Raw genomic sequence first — 20,490 nt, 5'->3', positions numbered from 1 at the left:
TGACAATGTAAGATTTCAATCAAAACAATTAATGCAGTATTCTCTTTTATTGAAACTCTGATAGCAGTGCTGTTGAAATTTAATTCCATTATTTTGAAAAATGCAATGCAAATAAATTCTGTGAAAATGAACAGTTTTACTGAAGCCGCTGTATAATTTGGAACCTTACAGTATTTAATTGAAAATACATACCTTACTCTTAAATATTTACATGTAGGGCAGCGGTGTGTAGTAATAGTTAGTGTTCTGAATTTATAACTGGAAGATTGCTCATTCAGATCTGTTGTGGGGCACTGCTGTCGTACACATGTCCAGGGGATTTGACCCGGATTACTTTGGTAAAATGATCAGCTGCACAAATGTAAATTGCTTTGGCTAAAAGTGAATAGTGTCTTAGAGAATAGAGATGGAGATGGAGAGTGTACTCTCGACATTTCTGTACCACTGGGAAAAATGCTGTTCTTTTGCAAAGGGCTGTGAGTCAGTGGAACAAGCTACCAAAACATGTTGAAACCAGTACCCTGGGCTCTTTCACAAAGTAGCTGGATAATATCTTTGCATCACTTAATAACTTAATAGTTAATAACTTAATAATGCTCCTAATTATTAAGTTAGTCAAATGCCTATCAAGTGGGCTAAATGGCTTGCATCTCCTCTTATTTCTAACCATTCTTGTGTTTTAATGTAAAATGGCATCCAGTGAATGAACAATAAATGAGAAGAGAAGCAGAATAATACAAAACAGGACTTGTCTTCCAAGCTGTTCCTGACTGAAATCATGATCATAGAAAATGCTAAAGGCTCTTTAAGTGAGGGGTGCTCTAGTCCTGCTGGTCCTGTCTCTAGTCCTCTAGGTTTTTGAGTTGCTTTTCAGTTGAGCCCTCAATCGCTAATTCAACTCATTATTTGTGTAGTTGGACAAGTTAGAGCCTTTCCTTGCTCTTAAAATGCTGGGGATTAAAGACCTATAAAATGCACTGTACAATGGCCCTTGAGGGACAGATTTGGTCATCCCTGCATTAAAAGGTCAAATATTGCCCTGATTCATTTAATTTTCTGGGATTTATTTCAGCATTGATTCACTATCATGAAAGCCAATGTGAAGAATTTTAAATGACTCACTCCTTGGCTGTACAATAATCCACAACTCAAAGTTCAAGGTGCTGCTGTTAAAAGGTCATTGGATATAGTTCAGGGTGTATTTTGCTTTTATTAAGACATTTATATACCTAGATTAAATGCAGAACCATGATATTTTAGAAGTTTATCCATTATAGAGTGACCTAATGAATGTCCAGCCTATCCCCTTATCATTTCATCAGTTCATATTGCCATCTTTCTGCTGGGCTTCACTAATGAAATGAAGTTCTAATATTTAAGATGAGTTTATGAAGGTTTTCAGAAGTGTTGAAAAGGTTTTGAAAAATTTATCATATTATTATGAACTGATACCTCTTCATTAAGCTCTTCACAGAGACCAGGAACATAAAGATGAGCATGTTTTCAGGTTAATGTTATTTATCTCAGAAGCAGATAAGCACTCATCTCTGAAAAGCTGATTATCCTTCTTGCATTTTTCTGTTCTTCAGAAGCCAGTATCTGAAGATGCTAGAAAATAAGTTAATGACTGCATCATCATCCAGGTGGATTCTGCACATTGGTGGTGGTGGAGGGGAGTCCCCATTACCTGTAAAGCGCTTTGAGTGGAGTGAAAAATGCTATATAAGTGTAAGCAATTATTATAATTGTTATAATCATTATACCTAGTAATTATATAGTTCCATTCTCATTTAACATTCATCTCAAAATCTTGGATGTATTTTACTGAAAAATTTACTGAAAGCAGAATTTATTTAATTATAATTGTTTGAACGTAAAGAAGATAGCAGGTTATATACATTCCTTGGAAAATAGTTTATTTTTTTCTTTTAACAGTGTAAGAATTGCATTCAACGGGACGCACGACTTTTTCATAGAAGTTCATAGTAATGAGTCCTCCTTGACGCTAGAGGGTACCCAAGAACATTACCTCCTTTTCAGTTTTATTCCGTTGGTTCCAGGATGTCACCTCAGACAAGCAAACGGAAGCAGTCGTTGTTTGGAGTAGGGGAGCTCATTTTGAAATGTTGCACTTGTTATTATTTTAAACCACTGTCGACGTGATTTCTACTTTACTAGTGAATGCCGATTAAAAAGTCGAAATAGTTATCACAGTTTAGTTACCATCAGTATAGAAGATGAGTATCCTGTCAGTTCATCGTTAAACAACAATACATAAATGAGGTGCCGTGTTTGACACTGTTGTGAAGAGGTATCTTTCGGGAGTAGGGCACCGACTGAGTTAACTCGTGTACGTCAGAAAATATCAGGATTGGCGCCGTGTGGAAATAACGGTCTTCATGTCGGTATCGTTACAATGGCGGATCAAAAGGAGAACGTGAAGTTTCAGGACGAAAACAAGCAGCAGCGTAATGGATCAGACAGCTCTGCTCATGTAAGAATGATCTGTTTTGTAGTGTTCTTTTACTTCCATTTATAAAATACCAGAGAGGGACTACCTGAATTGAAGAGAGATTCCGGTTTAAAAATTACATTTTAATTGTCTATTAATTTCCTTTTTATTAACTTTAGGGGTTTGCTTAACTGCGAAAAAGCGCTGTAGTACTAGACGAGCAAAGACTTATGTGTTGATGTGTTTGCAAAAAAGTTAGACCGGATATAGTTAAGTTGTTTGCATTAACGTAACGTTAACACCACAAGTTTGTTTTTTAGACAGGGTGATGTGTTTCCGTGATTTTCAACAGTGTCGATATATGACTAACTTTACTTCTGTGTGTAGAATCGAAAGAGGGTTCTCATTTTATTTTGTCAAAATTGTGTTGTTCACATTCTACAACAGGACAACTCCAGTCTGTTCTATAACAATTTTTCTATCTCCACCTTCTTAATTTTGGAATTAATGACCAGAAAGACCAATGTTGAGATAAAGGCACTGGTTACATCGAAGTACCAAAGTATGGAAATACAGTACTAATGTACTATATTATATCTCTTAGTTTACCTCGTTTTTACAGATAACCAGGTGAAGTTTTTTTCATATAATGATATTTTCAATCTCTCTTGGCTGGAGAATTCATTTTGAAGAAGTCAAACTAAAAGGGACACCTAACAGCTAATTAAAGGAAAACCCCATATCAAATCTATGCTTTTGATGATCAATAATGCATCTGATAATTCTATTAAATGGAGAACTATGGTTAACAAAACTGAACAACTACAATGTTCTCCTATGTTTCTGGGACATATGTGAGGTGGGGTTCCTCCTAATATTTTTAAAGAATTAAAACATTTCCAAAAGCTCTGTATCGGTTTCTTTCTGAAAGTCCACATGCTGACATAGTATACTGACCTGGAGAATACGTTTGTACAGTAGTACCGACAAACACATTTTGGAGACTAATCAGATAATTCTGAATACATGCTGGCAATGGACTTATATCAGTGAACAAATATGACCCTTAAGAATGACAATGTGAGTTATTGTAGATTGGGTTTTATTATAAATTGGGATTAAAGGCTTCTTCTGTTGCTGAATAGCTTGCCTGCTTACATTTTCAAGCCTCTAATTAGCGGTTATACAGCACAACTGTGCCAAACCACCAGTTGCAAGGGGAAAAAGGTTTTCTCTATATATTGATAAAGTATACAGTACCTGTGGAAATATGGGATGGGTGAGAAGATTGGAGTAAGGCCACATGAATTCTGTGATCCAGCAGATTGAGGTCTCAGCCACTCTTGCGTGTCCCAGCTGCACTCCGAGTGGCCTCACGGAGAACGACGCACACAGCCCTGCTGCCAGCAGAGGCGAGTTCAGCAATCCTGTTTACAAAGAGATCGCGCTTGCCAATGGACACATCAACAGGATGAACAAAGACGAGCTGCGCAGAAAGCTGTCCGAGTTAAAGCTGGAAACCAGGTGAGAACTCAGCTCTGTGTAGGAGACAGTGCAAGCCATTGCTCCTCAGAACTGCTGACATTTATTCCCCTTTGTACAGCTTGGAATTTTACTCAATTATATATATATATTATTTATTTATAAATATTTATATATTTACTATATACACTATCTATTTAATATTATAAATTGGTCCTCAAAAAGGTGAAAATTTGTAAACTTAAAACTGAAATTTCCTTTTGTTTACATCTACAACTTTCCAGTTTGTCCTGAGATCTGAAAAATTTGCCCATTATTATTTTACCTTAACAGTAACAACAACGTTACCTCTTAATTATAATTACTCTATTTACCTTAGTACAGTAGTTAGGAAGATAAACAGACAAAATAAAATGTATAAATATTCGCAGAACACAGATGCACTGACATGTTTCTAGCCAGCAGTGAAGCTAAGCAGGTGTGAGCCTGGCCAGTATTTGGATGGGAGACTTCTTTGGGAAAAACTAAGGTTGCAGCTGGAAGAGGTGTTAGTGGGACCAGTACAGAGCGCTCACCCTCTGGTCTGTGTGGGTCCTAAAGCTCCAGTATATTGATGAGGACACTATACTGTAAAAAGAAAGTGGCACCATCCATCAGATGAGATGTAAAACTGAAATCCTGACTCGCAGAGGTCACTAAAAATCCCACAGAATCGGGGTGGTACCCAGATGACCTGGCTAAATCCCCCCCGGTATTTACCAGTCATGGCCTCCTAATAATCCCCCTCTCTGAATTGGCTTTATCTCTCTGTTCTCCTCCGCACTGATAACTGGTGTGTGGTGAGCGTACTGTGTGCACTATGGCTGCCATCCCATCATCCAGGTGAGGGCTACACATTGGTGGTGGTGGACCGCAGTTCCCATTGTCTGTTTTAAGTTCCAGAAAAGCGCTGTATAAACAAGGAATAAGGAATTATTATTTTGTGGGAGATCAGGCTGTAAGCATGGTGACTTCTGTACGGCAACTGCAGCAGTTTTACCCCACACACAGCAGTGTCACGTGTCCTCAGGGAAAGGGGGTGAAGTAGTACTTCTAATCCTTGGTGCAGGCAGCGTCACAGCCCCCTTTCTTGTCCTTGGGCTCTGTCACTCAGGGGGGCGAGGGACGTCTTAAAGAAGAGGCTGAAAAATTACTACAAGAAGCAGAAGCTGATGCAGGCCGTGGTGACGGAGAACAGCAGCACCGACACGTACTACGACTACATCTGCGTGGTGGATTTTGAAGCCACGTGCGAGGAGAACAACCCCCCGGATTACCTCCACGAGATCATCGAGTTCCCCATGGTGCTCGTGAACACTCACACGCTGGAGATTGTAAGTGAAGCCATGTGCTGGAGTTGAGACTTGCCTGGCAGCGTGACCGGAAACTCTTCAAGGTCGGTCAGCAGCAGACTGCTCCTTGCATATTACTGATGAAGAAGAAGAAATGTATGCATATACACATTTATTTCTTAAATAATAATAATAATAAATCTTAATAAATAATTCTTCTTCCAAAGTACAAAACAAGTTCTGAGCACATCAGTATGTCTATAACAAAATGATCACTACATGCCAGAAGACAGTACACAGTCTCTACTATTAAATGTTAATTTAGTAAACAAGGAAGTTACAGAGACTAAAGAGCACATCCAAGGAAGTTCTGACATGGTCTCAAAATTCCTAGCATGTAAATAACTCGACTGCTTGTGATACAGTTTACATCCCTATTTTTTCACCTCTTCTGTGCGCCATTGCAGAAAAAGGAAGTTGGTATACTAAATTACAGTCCATCTAAAGCAGTGGTTCCCAGCCCTGGGTCTAACAGACCTTGTGCCTCCTGATTTTGTCCTGGTGAATTTAGTCATCACAGGCTAATTATCTAGTGGAAAACAGAAATTCATCATTTGTACACTTGTTTTAGCTCTTAAAATGTTGAATGAGATTTGTAATTGGTATCAACCCTGTACCATTTTCAGAGTTTCCGACCTTTTTTTCATACTGGTGTGTTAACCAAAATGTAACCAATTGGACCAGGTCTTGTGAACCAAATTTAGTGGTACATTATGTCTCATTTTCCATGGTTTTTACTCAGATCATTTGTTTTTCTACACAGGAAGATACATTTCAGGAGTATGTAAAACCTGAAATTAATACAAAACTCTCTGACTTCTGTGTCCAACTAACAGGAATCACACAGGTAAGGCAAACTATATATTTTCCATTAAAGAAAAAGTTACAATTTGTTTTTTAGAGAACAGGATTTGTTTTTCTATGTCTTTTACTGCGGTGAAAATAAACTATTATTCGAGCTCTGAAATGATTTCCTTGTTCCCCAGAAAACTGTTGACGGAGCAGACACCTTCCCCACTGTTCTGCAGAAGGTGGTGGACTGGCTTCAGAGCAAGGAGCTGGGAACAAAATACAAATACGCAGTCCTGACTGATGGGTATGCTCCTTTTAATCGCCACTTCTGCAGAAGAGCAGCAGTGCTGCTAACAGCAGTGCTCTGGAATACCCTGTAACCCAGTCTGTGTGTCATACGTACAGCCTGATAAGATGAGGTGATCATATACTTTAGAAAAAACAGATATCTCCAACACATATTGGTCAAGGTTCCAGGCTTTTATATATTTGTGTTTAGGAGGTTAATAAGAGCTTGCTTCAGCTGGCATTAGCCAAAGCTTAAATAAAAACACTTTTTTTGTGTCCTTTAGCTGCTGTATCTTAGTAAACTAGCGTCCTTTGCAGATTATTCTTATTGATTGTAAGTGTAGTCTACACAGGGGTGTTGAGTTGCTATTTGTGTTTTTTTAGGGCTTGGGATATGAGTAAGTTCTTAAACATTCAGTGCCGTATAAGTCGCATCCGGTATCCCCAGTTTGCCAAGAAATGGATCAATATCCGCAAAGCCTACGGGAACTTCTACAAGGTAAGTGGAATTCATTAAAACAGAGTTTTAACATTTTAACTTTTTTAAGGCTCATCTTGTGAATTTCTTGTCTTACTTTTATCAGCTGCTTCCTTAAATTCACACACTCGGGCTTTGCTGGAAAAAAAAATTGCCTGACAGACCGACTGTGAGGCATTTTTGCGAACTTTGGTTATATTCTGTAATATGCAATAAGAGAAAATATTTTTAACACTCACAAAAACCTTTCCTGTCCCTGAAATATCTGAACTGCCCATTTAAGTAGACTTGTAAAGGGTAAAAAATACAGAATGGATGTGTGTTATACACTACTTTAACTTTATATTCCCTGTTTCTAGTCAAAATAAAAATCCAGAAATACATATTTTACCACTTTATGCATGCATGCTGCTTTTAGCATTCTCATTTTTTATTTGCTTGTTTTACCTGGTAAGTAATTTGAGAACAAAGTCTTGATCACAGCTTTGATCTAGAGACCCATTTACAAAGCAGGGAATACGGTGGAGCTCAGCTGGTACGATAGCAGCAGTCCAGTCAGGATCTGAGCCCCCGGCCCTCCCATAACCATGCCTTTGACTTCCAGAAAGAACAAGTGGGCCTGAGAGTGCTAACATCAAAGGCCCTGAATACAGCTGACTAGAGAGAGTACCGCCCCCCACACCTTTTCCTGTCCGACCCCTGACCCCACGCGGTGTGCCTGTGGTGACAAGCGTGCTGGTTCTCTGCTCTCTAGCTGCCGAGGACGCGGACCAAGCTGAGCACCATGCTGGAGATGCTGGGGATGAAGTACGAGGGCCGGCCCCACTGCGGGCTGGACGACTCCCGCAACATCGCGCGCATTGCCATGCGCATGCTGCAGGACGGCTGCCCGCTGCGGGTCAACGAGAGAATGCACGCCGGCCAGCTGATGAGCGTGCCCAGCACCGCACGCGTGGAGGGCGCCCCCGCGCCCCGCTCGCCCAGCTACAGGAGTTAAGCTGCACTTCCCCACACGCTGCTCTTCGGGGCTACTCTCAGTTTTAATTGTATGCAGGGTTTTTACATGTCATGCAGAATCTGTGATATGTGCACACAACAGATTGGGAAGGAATCAAAGGATGGGTGAAGGTGATCTAGCTTGTTCTTCATTATTCTAAACTCTGTTTCACTGGTACTTTGGCTCGATAACTAATTATCTCTTTGCATATATTCTTCAGACAGAGTTATCGCATACAAAACCTGCTTTTGAGAACAGGAGGATGTTACTTCCTTAAGGTCTTTCAGGATTCTAAATTCTAACTTAATTTATCTTAGAAGAGTTAGTTTCTTCTGTCTGTTAGAGTACATTTCTGAAGCATAGACAGTTAGTTGTGTGATCAAGGGCATCAGTATATAACTAAAACAGATGTTACAGTACTGAAGAAAAGCAGTCTTCACTTTCAGTAGAACGAGAAATGTTTTCTGTTGCTGTGAACCACTTTTACATAGTGCACGTGATATACCTATCACCAGCAGAGGTTGTTGTGCTACGCACTGCAGATCAGAGTTCAGTTTTAGGCCAAAGCAGTCATTCGAATTGCACAGTTTAACAATATAGCAGAATTTTATTATTATTTAAAAAAAAAAACAGATATGATCTATGTATTAGAAGTTCCACTGATCTCCATTTCACTTCCCTTCTACCTCTTCTGAAACGAGTACAGAACACCTTGAAGCCGTGCCTTAGGAAATAAGCCCTCTGCCAAATACGGAGGCATAATGTCCTATTTTTTGTGGACTTCCCTTCGAACTTCTTGATGCAGACCTCCCCTGCATGTAGTCCTAGTGTCATTGAAACTCTTCATTGTAAGTGTATAGGAAGGTACTGTGCTTGCCCCTTAGGATACAGAAGAGTTGCGTTTCAGTGACTGTCACACCTGTGGTAAGTGACAAAGTATTGTGCAGGTGAGTGTCAGTAAGAATTTTTTTCCTGTGTCATCTGTCTCCCATTCCAGGATTTTCAGATGGCCTTGATGTTTTCTCCCATAGAAGCATAATTCATGGCAAGCTCATGCTTCACAAATAATGTTTACATACAATCCTAGTGTATGCCTCTGAAATCACCTCACGGTTTATGGTTCCCAAGTGTATAAAAGGTGCTTTTTTCCCAATCTATGTTCCTAATTAAAACTTTCTGTTGGTTTGCATTAATGTTATTTGTAAAATTGTAGAGGGGGAGATCTGCTGGAAGAAAATTCAAATATGCAATATTTTTGTTTTCACGTGATTTGGGAGTTTTAGCTATAATTGGAATTAAAATGTGTTTTGCACTGGAGTGTAGTGCTTCAGAAGTCACTGTGTTTTAAAAGTTGCTCGTTTGCTAAACAGTTGAACAGAAGTGTAACTGGTTATTTCAGTTTCTTCAAAGAGTAGTTATTAATGAGATCTCTGTTTTGCATTACGCATTTAAAAGCTCTCATCTCACAGCATCAAAGATCTTTCCGTTTTGTGTAATGGATTGTTTTGAGAATTGCATTTGCATTAAAATTGGAGAACCTTTCAAAATCTAATTCAGAAAGAAATAGGCTTTAGAACACTTGATATCATAATAATTCAGCATCAAACATACCAGTGTACTGTATACAGCAGTCTACAGTTTTCCTTCAAATCATTTCAATGAATGGATTTCCTTTGGCCTTATTGTGCTTTTTTGAGTAATACAGAAAATGTACAAATGGACGTTAAGTGTAAGTTAATGTATGTTGTTTAGGAAATTTTTTATCAATGTGTTCTAGCAGAGCGAATATGTGTTTCACAATGAAAACATTCCCATGTACCCTGTCAAAAGGATTTGGCTGTTTTTTGCACTTGTATAAATTTTTGAACACCCAAAATGTTTTGTTCTGCTTGTTTTAATCATATTTCTTGATCTTTTCCTTTTTTGATTGACACTTAAATAAACTTTTTAAAGTTTTTTTCTGCTTCATTTATTATAATCTTGAGGTGTTTCATCTGCAAAAAGCAAGAGAAAATATTTCATGGAGACTTTGACAGCAGCTGTCAGAATATTTTAGGACTGCATATGCTGGGAAGCTTGAATTAAGCACATATTTATACCCGTGTTAGAAATTAGAGAGGTTTTCCCTTTGTCTGATTTGTCTCCGTTTAGAGAAGCCTGACAGCAGTGGACCTGGCTGAAGAGAGTTCCACTGATTCCTCTACAATATTTACTAACAGTAGTTTCCAAAAAGCTAGTTTTTACATATTAGTGGGAAAATGATCCATTTTTTCTTGAGTGTAAAATCCTTAATTGTGTAATGGCATTGATAGTCCTGTTACTTAGTGCAAATATTACAGTTCTTCCAATTGGTTTTTGAAAGCTGGACATTCGTGAAAGGATTTTGGCCACTAAATCACAAGGAAAACTTATTTTTCCTTGTAGAATGGCCTTTTGTAGTTTGAAGTAAAAAAATTAAAAGGTCTTGTATTGTGCTATATTGTTGTTTCTATAGTTTTTTGTTTTTAAATCTAACTGGACAAACCAAGGAAAAAAAATAACAGAGATATTAAAAGATTGAAAGATGATATAAAGTGCTTTAATATTAATAATGAATAATTGCTTATACTTACATAATTATTTTCAGGACACTCCACAGGTGCTTTACAGGTAATGGGGACTCTCCTCCACCGCTACCAATGTGCAGCCCCACCTGGATGATATGACGGCAGCCATAGTGCACCAGAATGCTCCCCACACACCAGCTATCAGTGGGGAGGAGAACAGAGTAATGAAGCCAATTCATAGATGGGGATTATTAGGAGTGCAAAGGACTATTTGGCCAGCACACCAGGGTTTTCAAGAAATGCCATGGGATTTTTAAATACCACCAAGAGTCAGAACCTTGCTTTTACATTTCAGCCAAAGGACAGTGCCCTTTTACAGTAGAGTGTCCCAACACTATACTGGGGCATTAGGACCCACATTGACTGCAGGGTTAGTGCCCCTTACTAGTCCCACTAACGCTTTTCCCAGCAGCAGATCAGGTCCTTGGTTTCAAATACAAACTTGTCACAATCTCACAAGGAAGAACATTATGATGTATACCGAGGATCAAAAGAACTTCATCACTCTATGCAGGCTTGTTTTCACAAAAATAAAGTACACCGATTCTATGTATTGACTAACTGTTTGTTTCTGTGTTACTTAATTGATCGTTCATGATTGGTAGTGACCACTGCAGCGACTGTAGCATGAGCCACTTAAGCTACCAGTATGTTCTGGAATTGTGGGGAAAAAACCCATATGAACCCAAGAAGGACATAGTACAATCTGCATGCAGATAGCACTCTAGGCCCAGAGTTGAACCCAGGTCCTCAGTGCTGGCAGCTAGCAATGCTGACCACTGCACCACCGCCTAGTGAAAACTGAATAAGAAAAATACAGAAAAGAACAACACTTTCTTTGGATAGTATACTCACAGTATACCCCCATCAAAATCATTATTAGCCTCTGAGGGTTTTTTCCTCTACACTCATCCAACCCATTCCAGCAAAACTGTTGTTTGTTACCATCTCCCAGACCTTCGGTTTGGCTGTGTCCTGACTGTTGTGGTACATTCCCGTCTTCCTGTTGACCAGCAATTTAATTCATTCAGTAATGCGGTAAATCTTACTGAACGCTCTCTTCGCTATTATCCTTTATGGGGAAAACTTACCAGTGCTCTTTGTGACAGGACATTAGTTTCCCAGTTCATTTCAGACCATTTGAACAGAATTTTTTCTGATGACAGATTTCTGATGTTGCTTTGAGAAAAGCTATGGTTGCATCTGAAATAAAATCTCTCTGCAAGGAATGTTATTATCCCCACAATGCCCTGGAGCACATATAAATAATAGGGCTGTTCTCCTTACTGTTACAGCAAATCTTCTAAAGCATATTTATATCTTCAGGACATTAACCTTAATACCATGGTTGCAGTTCATCTCACTGCAACCTGGTGCATCATATGTAGTACTGCAGAGTATCCACTAGAGAGCATTACTGATCCATCGGGAGGAGGGTTTGTGTAATAAATTTTATATGTTTATCTTCATGAAGTAGGCATAATCTTTGTAAGAACTGAAACTGAATAAGAAGAGACAAAACAGATGCAAAGCTTTATACGAAGAACAGGTAAGGGTGTTAGTTCTAAAGTTCTGAATGATAAAAATGTACCTTTTAAATTAAATGCACTTTCTTCTTGTACTGTACCTTTTTAAGATTCAAGATTTATTTGCCATATACAACAAGTGTATTGGAATGCTTACTCATTCAGCTGTACCCAGTAACAGTAGAGAAATAGGCACAAATGACAAACAGACGCGGACAATAAATGCCTTATGGAACAATCCACTTGGTCAGTTCCACGGAACGCTCCATCATGACCATGCTAAGTCTAATCTTGCCTAGGGACATTCAAACATAGAAAAGTCACCAACCTACTTGGCCTTTGTGGTCACCAGACTTTTACAAAAAATGGTTTCTTAATTCAGAGGTTCAGCACTTAAGCCTCTGTGTCTGTGGAAGGGGACAGGAAACCAGAGAACCCAGCAAAACCTCCACACAGACAGTACCGCAGGCCAGAATCAAAGCTAAGAGCCATGAGAATTGAGACAGCAACACTAAAGGCCATGTTACTGTGCTATCCACAAAAGTTAAGTAAATTAAATAGAACTTCAGCGCCATTTTCAGCTAAGTAAACAATATCCCAGCTGGAAAGAAAGGATACTTGGATTTTCTATAACCAGAAAGCCTCAAATTATTATATATTTTGATAAGTACTTTTACTGTATTTTACACCAACAACAAAACAATCATTATATAAATATAAGAAGTAATGTACAGAACATGTACAGTACATTTTTGGTACAATGTTTCAACTGAGGGTTATTTATGAAAAGGGATATACTAAATTTATAGTCTCCTTCTCATATCTCCCCTCTTCCTTCACAAAAACAGGGAAAATAAAGGAAAAAGAGACAGGTACAAATATAAAAGGAGTTGCAGCAAAATACTAATTATGCTAAACAGTCTCTAGAAAGCAAATAAAAGGTGAAAGGCCAGTGCTATCAGGTTTCATCTGAATAGGAAATTGGTGACAGATTGAAATCTGTTGTGTAGAAGGGAGGCTCAAAAAAAGCCTTAAATGACATACTGTAAATTGAACAGAATAGTGCAGAAAGGCAGAAATTGAGTTAAACACATTGTTTTGGCTGTGGAGCCTTGAGAAAGATAAAGTATAATGAGCTGGGGTATGGTAAAAAGAAAAGTGAAGGGGGAAAAATGGGTGGATAATGGGTATAAGCATAATTTAGTGAAAATATGAGGGACAGATGACAGGGAAAATATTTGTGGTACCCAGCGGTCACGCCAAGCAGCCATTAGAGAGCAGTAGCGCTCAAGAGAAACAGAAGTATACCGAAAGTGTGCATTGCAAATGCTTGGTTTAATTTTCAGTAGTTTTAGATTGTTCTAATGTCATTTGAGTACCGTACAACTATCTCAGAAAATTCCCGCAGCTTCTAGAAACGTTTATTATGTCACGGACAACAGTTACCTCATATAGGAGAACTCATACATACTGTACTTGATTCATAAAAACCTGTTTTTTTTTCAGGAGAAATAAGTAGATACTAATTCAAAATCCATGGAATATACACCAGGTAACACTGAGTACAGTGTTTATTAATCATTATTATTTACATTAATACAGCCTTTTTAATCTCAAAGGATCCCAATGGGACATATGACATATGGGAGGTGGGCACTGAAGAGCATCTCACACCTGAGAAAAGTCTGTTATCCACTTCACAGTACTTTTTAAATATAATACTTTTCTAAATTATAGTAATGACAGAGTACTTTGCAAGATTATTGTTGTAAGGTGTTACGGGGAGGTGCAGCGTCTTCATTAATACTAAATTAAAACAGCAATGAAAAGGTGTAAAACCAAAGTGACCAATTCAATATTCTTATATCTAATGAAGTTTAGACGACAGCACTTGAAATAAACAGACTAATCTTAAAATTTAATGAATACGTTCCGGAAATTAAGCAAATAAACTAAAGACTTATACGCGAAAATATGAAATATTTCATTTATTTGTTTAAACGAGAACTTAAAACGTAGCTGTTTGTGTTTCTTACATTAAACTTTTCCCTAACAAAAGAAGAACTCCAAAACTACATTTTGAAAGCCAAGAGTCAGCGGATCGAGTGTGCAGCTGAAATACCCGTACTAATCAATTCTAGAATAACGATTAAGTTTTTAAGTTAAGACACATTTTAACATACTCAGACAATTACAATGCAGTACCCAGTATTGTGCTACACTTCACGCTGCCCTTACGTTTCGTATCCATCGGTACCTCCTCTAGAAGGTGGGCTCAGGGCTCTGACGCACTGTTAGGCGTTGCTGCAGCTCCAGTCTCTCGGCGCAGCTACAGCTGCAGTCCGTGAAGCTAAGGCGGAGGGACTCGGCAAAGGAGGAACACGGTACGTGTGTTACTTTGGTCGGATCATTTCGTAAACCTGCTAAAAACTGGACGGAATGTGAATGTCGTGGTACCGGAGGACGCGCTGGCGGTGCCAGGCGACCTGCCTGCCGTATTCAGTGGACTGTTCAGGTTAATTCTCCTCATTCATTGAGGTAGGCTTTTTCTGTTCTCCATGGCGCAGATGAAAAGGATGCGAATATTCTTGTTTTTGCCCTGTTCGTATCATTTTATGATAGAAAAGCGAGGCGTTATTGCCGCTCGTAATGCCTTTGTTTCAATGACGATAAATGTGCAGAAGACTCGAATTGGGAAGGAACTGGGACAAATAATCATGCTGCCAGGATAATAGATGACTACTCTCAATGAAAACAAGGAGGAGGGGTCTTAGTGAAACCATGGCTGAGAAGGAGAACAATCTGAAAACAGCCAGGTTGTGGAGAGATGCTGCTCTGCGCTCCAGGAAGCTGAGAAGCAACCTGCGCCAGCTGACCCTGAGCACCAATAACAACCAGAAGATCACTCTTCCAGAGAACATCAATGAGATAGAAGTCCTCAATCTTGGCAACAACTCTTTGCAGGAGCTGCCAGATGGATTGGGGGCCACACTTACCAACCTGCGCATTCTGATATTAAGGAGGAATAAATTTACCTATGTTCCTTCAGCTGTTTTTGAGCTCAGGCACCTGACAGAGCTGGATCTAAGTCACAATTGCTTGGGTCACTTTTCTGAGGAAATACATTGCTTGAATAGCCTGAAAAAGCTGTGCATCAGTCACAACAAAATCAAATCTCTGCCAATGCAGATAGGCATGTTACATTGCTTAGAGGAACTGGATATTAGTTTTAATGAGCTGCGCGAGCTCCCTTGCTCTTTTTCCCAGCTGAAAAAGCTCAGAACACTGGATGCAGACCACAACAAACTCACTCACTTCCCAGAGGAAATTCTGTCACACAATGACCTTGAAGAGTTGGACTGTTCAGGCAACAGGTTTGAGGGATTGCCAGGTGGAATTATGATGCTTCAGTCCATCAAAATCTTGTGGCTGAGTAGCACAAGAATTTCCACTTTGCCTGAGACGTTCTGCGATCTGAGGAATTTGGAAAGCCTAATGCTGGACAATAATTCTTTGAAAGCTTTACCACAGGCCTTTGGAAAAATGCAAAGACTGAAAATGCTGAATCTTTCTTCTAACTCCTTTGAAGAGTTCCCTCTGGTTATTCTTGAGATCTCTGGTTTGGAGGAGCTGTACTTGAGCAGAAACAGACTGACGCTTGTTCCAGAAGATATAGGCAAGCTATGCAAACTTGCCAATTTGTGGCTGGACAATAACAAAATTACGTACTTACCTGATTCCATAGTGGAACTTGGGCAACTAGAAGAGCTGGTATTACAGGGTAACCAAATTGCCATCCTTCCTGACAACTTTGGAAAACTCTCCAAGGTTAATATATGGAAAATTAAAGACAACCCGCTCGTGCAGCCTCCTTATGAGGTGTGCATGAAAGGCATCCCTTATATAGCGGCCTATCAGAAAGAACTTGCACATTCCCAACCTGCTGTGAAGCCAAGGTTAAAGCTGGTTCTGATGGGGCTAAAGGATGCTGGGAAGACTAATCTGAGACAATGCCTCATTACAAAGCCCCAGGACATGACTGTTGGAAATGGAAATAAAGGGATTGATGTGACAAACTGGACAGCAGATGCTGAACGGAGTCTAACCTTTATTGTGTATGATTTGTCCGGAGCGCAAAGCTATGATCTGATAAAGCCGTTTTTTCTTTCTCCAGGTGCTTTGTACATTCTTGTTGTCAACTTGAAAACATATGTATCCAGGCATTTTTATACTTGTGTGGGGTACTTCTTGCATCTTCTTAGTGCCAAAGTCCCACACGGTGTTGTGTGCATTGTAGGGACTCACACTGATTTGTGCGACGAGGTGGAAATTGAAGAAAAATGCCTGGATATCCACCGGCAGATTGCCCTTCAAGAAAAAAGAGACACAGAGTTCTTACAAGGCCTGGTGCAAAAGGTTGATGAAGCTCTCAACCAGGACTATGACATGAGGAATTCTAGCCCCCATGTGTTTTACTATGGGGTCTCTGACAGAAACCTTCGGCGCAAGAAAGCGCAGCTGCAATATCTGTTCAACCACCGTCTCCAGATCCTCTCCCCAGTCTTCTGTGTCAGTTGTGTCCGAGACCTCCGAAACACACAGAGGCTGAAGGAGAAGCTCATGTCGGTCGCCGAACATCGGGAAATCTTTCCCAACCTGCACCGGATCCTTCCCAAGTCCTGGCAGATGCTGGAAGAGTTGCACTTTAAACCCCAAGATCTCTGGCTGTCCTGGTGGGACTCCGCCAGGCTGGGACTGCAAGCTGGCCTTACAGAGGATCGTCTGCAAAGTGCTCTCTCTTACCTGCACGAGAGTGGAAAGCTGCTCTACTTTGAAGACAGCTTGAGCCTCAAGGAGTATGTCTTCCACAACCTCCCAAAGTTCATCGACATCCTCAATGTCTTCTTCCAGAGGGACGCTGTTATGCTCCTGGAGAAGCTACTCGGTGAATCTGATGGGGACCAGATGAGAGCCACCCAGCTCCACCACTATGTGGAAGGGTTCCTTCTGCATGGCCTCCTGCCTTCACACATCATCCGGCTGCTCCTGAAGCCCCATATACAGACTCAGCAGGACCTACACCTCATCCTTGAGCTACTTGAGAAGATGGGCCTCTGTTACTGCATAAACAAGCCTAAGTGCAAACCTCTGAATGGTGCCACCATGTGGTACATGTTCCCTAGCTATGTTAAAAATGAGGTGCCGCATGCAGAAGCCTGGATCAATGGAGGGTCTGGTGTTTGTGGTCAGCTGTTTTCAGTGGAGCAGCTGCAGATTGAGTACAGCTTCCCATTTCTTTTCCCCCCTGGACTTTTTGCCAGGTACAGTGTACGGATCAACACCCATGTGGTGCAACGCTCGGATGGCAAGTACCAGATATTTGCCTATCGGGGAAAAGTCCCTGTTGTGGTCAGCTACCGGCCTTCTCGGAGCAGGCTGCAGGCAGAAACCTTGTCCATTGCCAGTCATGCCTCTTTGCCAAATATCTGGACAGCTTGGCAAGCTATAACCCCTTTAGTGGAAGAGTTGAATGTCCTTCTCCAGGAATGGCCAGGCCTTTACTACACTGTGCATGTCCTCTGTTCCAAGTGCCTTAAAAGAGGGTCACCTAATCCCCACACCTTCCCAGGTAGGTCTGATTGGAAAAGTCTGTACAGCTATTTGTGTTTTATTGCAATTTGTTTCTGTTCAATATGCAAGGAAATTAATTAAATTCATAGAAGTAATCAGAAAATATCAAAGCCTTTTCATTTTCAGTGCTAAGCTTTATTATGGAAATCACAGTATTTTGCAGTCTGGACCCTCTAATGCAACACACTTCATGGCAGTCTTTGGCTTGGTCACGTCAGTTTATGAGCATGTGCCCATTTGGAAAGGAAGCTCGACAGTGTAGCCATGATTAGTCTGTTTGCTTGGCTGAAATCAGTGTCTCTACTCAGCGTTGAAAGGATTATGTCTAGCATTACAGGCAAGCATATTGCATAGGTACTAAGTGTTACACATCGTGCCATGAGAGGATGCTCATATCTGACACTTCCAGGACATTCAGACTGAAAGAGAAACAGAAAATCTGGCAGAGAAGGCTGTTTTTTTTCTGTGTGCCTGACATATTCACTGGCACACATCTGGCTTGTGTCCTTTAATACAAATTTTCTCAAGACCGGTGTCTAACACAAAGGCTGAAAATCATAAGGCAACATAGGAAGTAAAAGTTAAGGTGAAATTTAAAATGTTATAGTTTTGTCTATGTATTATAGCCTTAAAGGTTCTTAAGGTGTTTTAAGTTGCACTGCAGGAATGTTTATGGTAATTTGAGATACTAGCGCTAATAATAATACTTCTAATACTGCTGTTACTACTGTTGAAAATAGATTTTATTTGGCCAGGCATTACATAAACATAAGAATTCTTCATTAATTCTAGTGGAGTATTTCTTTCACAATAATAAGGTTGCTTAATTTGAAGTCCGTAAGAAATGTACTGTACAGTAAGTGAGCATTTTAAAAGTCAGCACTAGTATTTTGGTCAATACATTTAAAAAGTGCCCACACCTGAAGATGGCTTAACAGCCTAAACATTATATTTTTTTTATTTTTACTGTTTTGTGTGAAAAGAACCTTTACATTACTTTACATTGAAACAAACCCTCACATTCATATTTGTCAACACATTTTAAGAAAACATCACATTTTAAAATTACAGTTACTGTATAAGTATATATTTAGTTGAATAAAACATATAATTACTTGAATTTACTTGGTACTTGGTGTTCCAGTCTGAACTATACTAAAGGGAAAATTGTAACATACATAGAGTACATGAGCTTCTCTTCCAAAAGTAGGCTTTTTGAAGTTTGCTTGCGGTACATTTGTTCACAGTATATACTTGGGGTTCCACTCAAGGGTGGCGGGAGTGTGGGACAAGCTCCACAGCCATGTTGTTCAAACTGGAAACCCTGGTTCTTTTGAAGAAATGGCTGGATGAGATCATTTCAATTAGCTTTTTAAAAAAAAACAACAACAGATGAGCTGTCTGGACCAAATGGCCTTTGCTCATTAGTTAACGATCAGATGGTTGTATTTACTGACATTACTTATGTACCGGTGTTGATACTCTTTAGAACTCTGCTTGGAACAGCCTTGATAAGGGTGAGCAGATCGCATAGTATTGCTCTGTTGTGCTCCCCAGAAGGCTCTTTATTTACCATAAGGGAGGTTTCATACTAGAGAGTACTGGAAATCATCAGGGCACAAACTGAAGAGATTGCACAAACAATAGATTCGGGTGGTTTCTGGTCATATATTTGAAAAAATATCTTGCTCACAAATGATATCCAGCATAAGTATTATTCTAATAGATTTTACATATGAGAGATGGAGTGTTTTTATCCAGCAGTCATTGAAGGTGAGAATTAGGAAGGCAGTACTGTGAATGTGCTAATCATGCTGAAACAGCAGGAGATCTCAGGCACAGAACTTCACTCTGCTGGGCTTCCTTGGTGCTGCAAGAATTTTCAAACTCCTTGTGAGTTGTCTCCACACTAAGGACAACTAAGGACCTTGGTGGAAGTTGGAATGCTTGGTGCCTTAAGAATGAGTCTTTACTCAACATCTTTACAGTTGCAAGACATTAAGCATTTAGATATTATTTGGATGTGTAAATTAATAGGTAGTGTTATTTTAATGTCTTGTCACTATACAGGGCAAAGCAGCAGGATATAATGCTATACAGTGTTTGTCTGTTTGGCTAAAGATATGCATACAATTTTTTCCTTTGTTGTTCTAGTTATGATGTCATGGCTAGTGTCATGATGCAGATGCTATTCCAGAAAGCCTTGGTAAGATGATATCTGTTTCAGGAAGCTGCACAGGCTGACGTGTCTCCCAGGGTGGAGAGTGGAGCACTGCAGTCGGGTGTTCCCTGGGGTTACTGTGAGAACGGCAGGAATAATTGGTCTGTTCTGGCACAGGGATATAGTCTTTCATTTCAGTCAGAAATCCTAGAGTCCTAGGAGTTTAATACAGTACAGTATTATTTAAGTAATAATACTAAAAGATGCATTAACATAATAGGTTATATGTTGGGTTAATAAAGGTATCCTAGGCCTGATAGTGACAATGGCTGGCAGTCCTAGATGGACTTGGCTTAACCTAAGACGTACTGTAAGCTTGCACTAATTACTCCAGTCCAGCTGCTTTTCTGACTGGAACATTACCAGCTCTAACTTGGCAGTGAAACGCACGTTGCCATGGGGACCTCTTGAATTTTGCCTGCTGATAAGAGTTCTAACAGCATACGACAGGCCAGAGACTGGTGAAACATAATTGTTGCCAATAGAAACACAATCAGCACAATGAAAGTATGCGATTATGAAACATTGCGATAAAATAAAACTAGTCATGGCAATCAATATTTGTTGCCTCACAACAAAAGCTAAACATAACATAACCTTCCAACTTAATGATTAAATGATATTTT

At 39.8% G+C, this 20,490-nt stretch overlaps 2 protein-coding genes across 4 annotated transcripts in view; both read left to right on the top strand.

The window, feature by feature from the left end:
- The first annotated feature begins 2,089 nt into the window (after positions 1-2,089).
- Positions 2,090-9,837, top strand: eri1 (exoribonuclease 1). 2 transcript variants are annotated; one of them, XM_088911676.1, is made up of 7 exons: positions 2,090-2,494; positions 3,777-3,976; positions 5,088-5,307; positions 6,089-6,172; positions 6,312-6,421; positions 6,790-6,904; positions 7,638-9,837. In XM_088911676.1, the coding sequence occupies exons 1-7, from the start codon at positions 2,417-2,419 to the stop codon at positions 7,878-7,880; spliced, it is 1,050 nt and encodes a 349-aa protein (XP_088767802.1). In that variant the 5' UTR covers positions 2,090-2,416; the 3' UTR covers positions 7,881-9,837. The 2 variants fall into 2 exon arrangements, with proteins under 2 accessions (XP_088767802.1, XP_088767800.1); XM_088911674.1 differs by having other exon boundaries at positions 2,106-2,494; positions 3,774-3,976.
- Positions 9,838-14,363: 4,526 nt separating this feature from the next.
- The window catches only part of mfhas1 (multifunctional ROCO family signaling regulator 1), a 49,117-nt gene continuing 42,990 nt past the window's right edge, over positions 14,364-20,490 (top strand). For both annotated transcript variants that reach the window (XR_016090876.1, XM_088912174.1), the window contains exon 1: positions 14,364-17,641. Coding sequence is in view for 1 of the 2 variants with exons in the window: in XM_088912174.1 (XP_088768300.1) it covers positions 14,761-17,641 (2,881 nt within the window). In the remaining variant the exon portion in view is untranslated. The remainder of the gene's footprint in view (positions 17,642-20,490) is intronic.

Source organism: Atractosteus spatula, chromosome 3 (genome assembly GCF_055471065.1).
Source record: "Atractosteus spatula isolate fAtrSpa1 chromosome 3, fAtrSpa1.hap1, whole genome shotgun sequence".
In the NCBI taxonomy this organism is placed as follows: Eukaryota; Metazoa; Chordata; class Actinopteri; order Semionotiformes; family Lepisosteidae; genus Atractosteus; species Atractosteus spatula.
Note: the sequence above shows the minus strand (reverse complement) of the source record. Positions and strands in the feature narration are given on the sequence as shown.

Bases quoted from the DNA above. Each gene is read 5' to 3' on its own strand.
- eri1 (XM_088911674.1), top strand. From the start codon at position 2,417: ATGGCGGATCAAAAGGAGAACGTGAAGTTTCAGGACGAAAACAAGCAG. The intron at 5,308-6,088 runs GTAAGTGAAGCC...TTTTCTACACAG, and splicing joins ACACTCACACGCTGGAGATT to GAAGATACATTTCAGGAGTA. The intron at 6,905-7,637 runs GTAAGTGGAATT...TCTGCTCTCTAG, and splicing joins CCTACGGGAACTTCTACAAG to CTGCCGAGGACGCGGACCAA.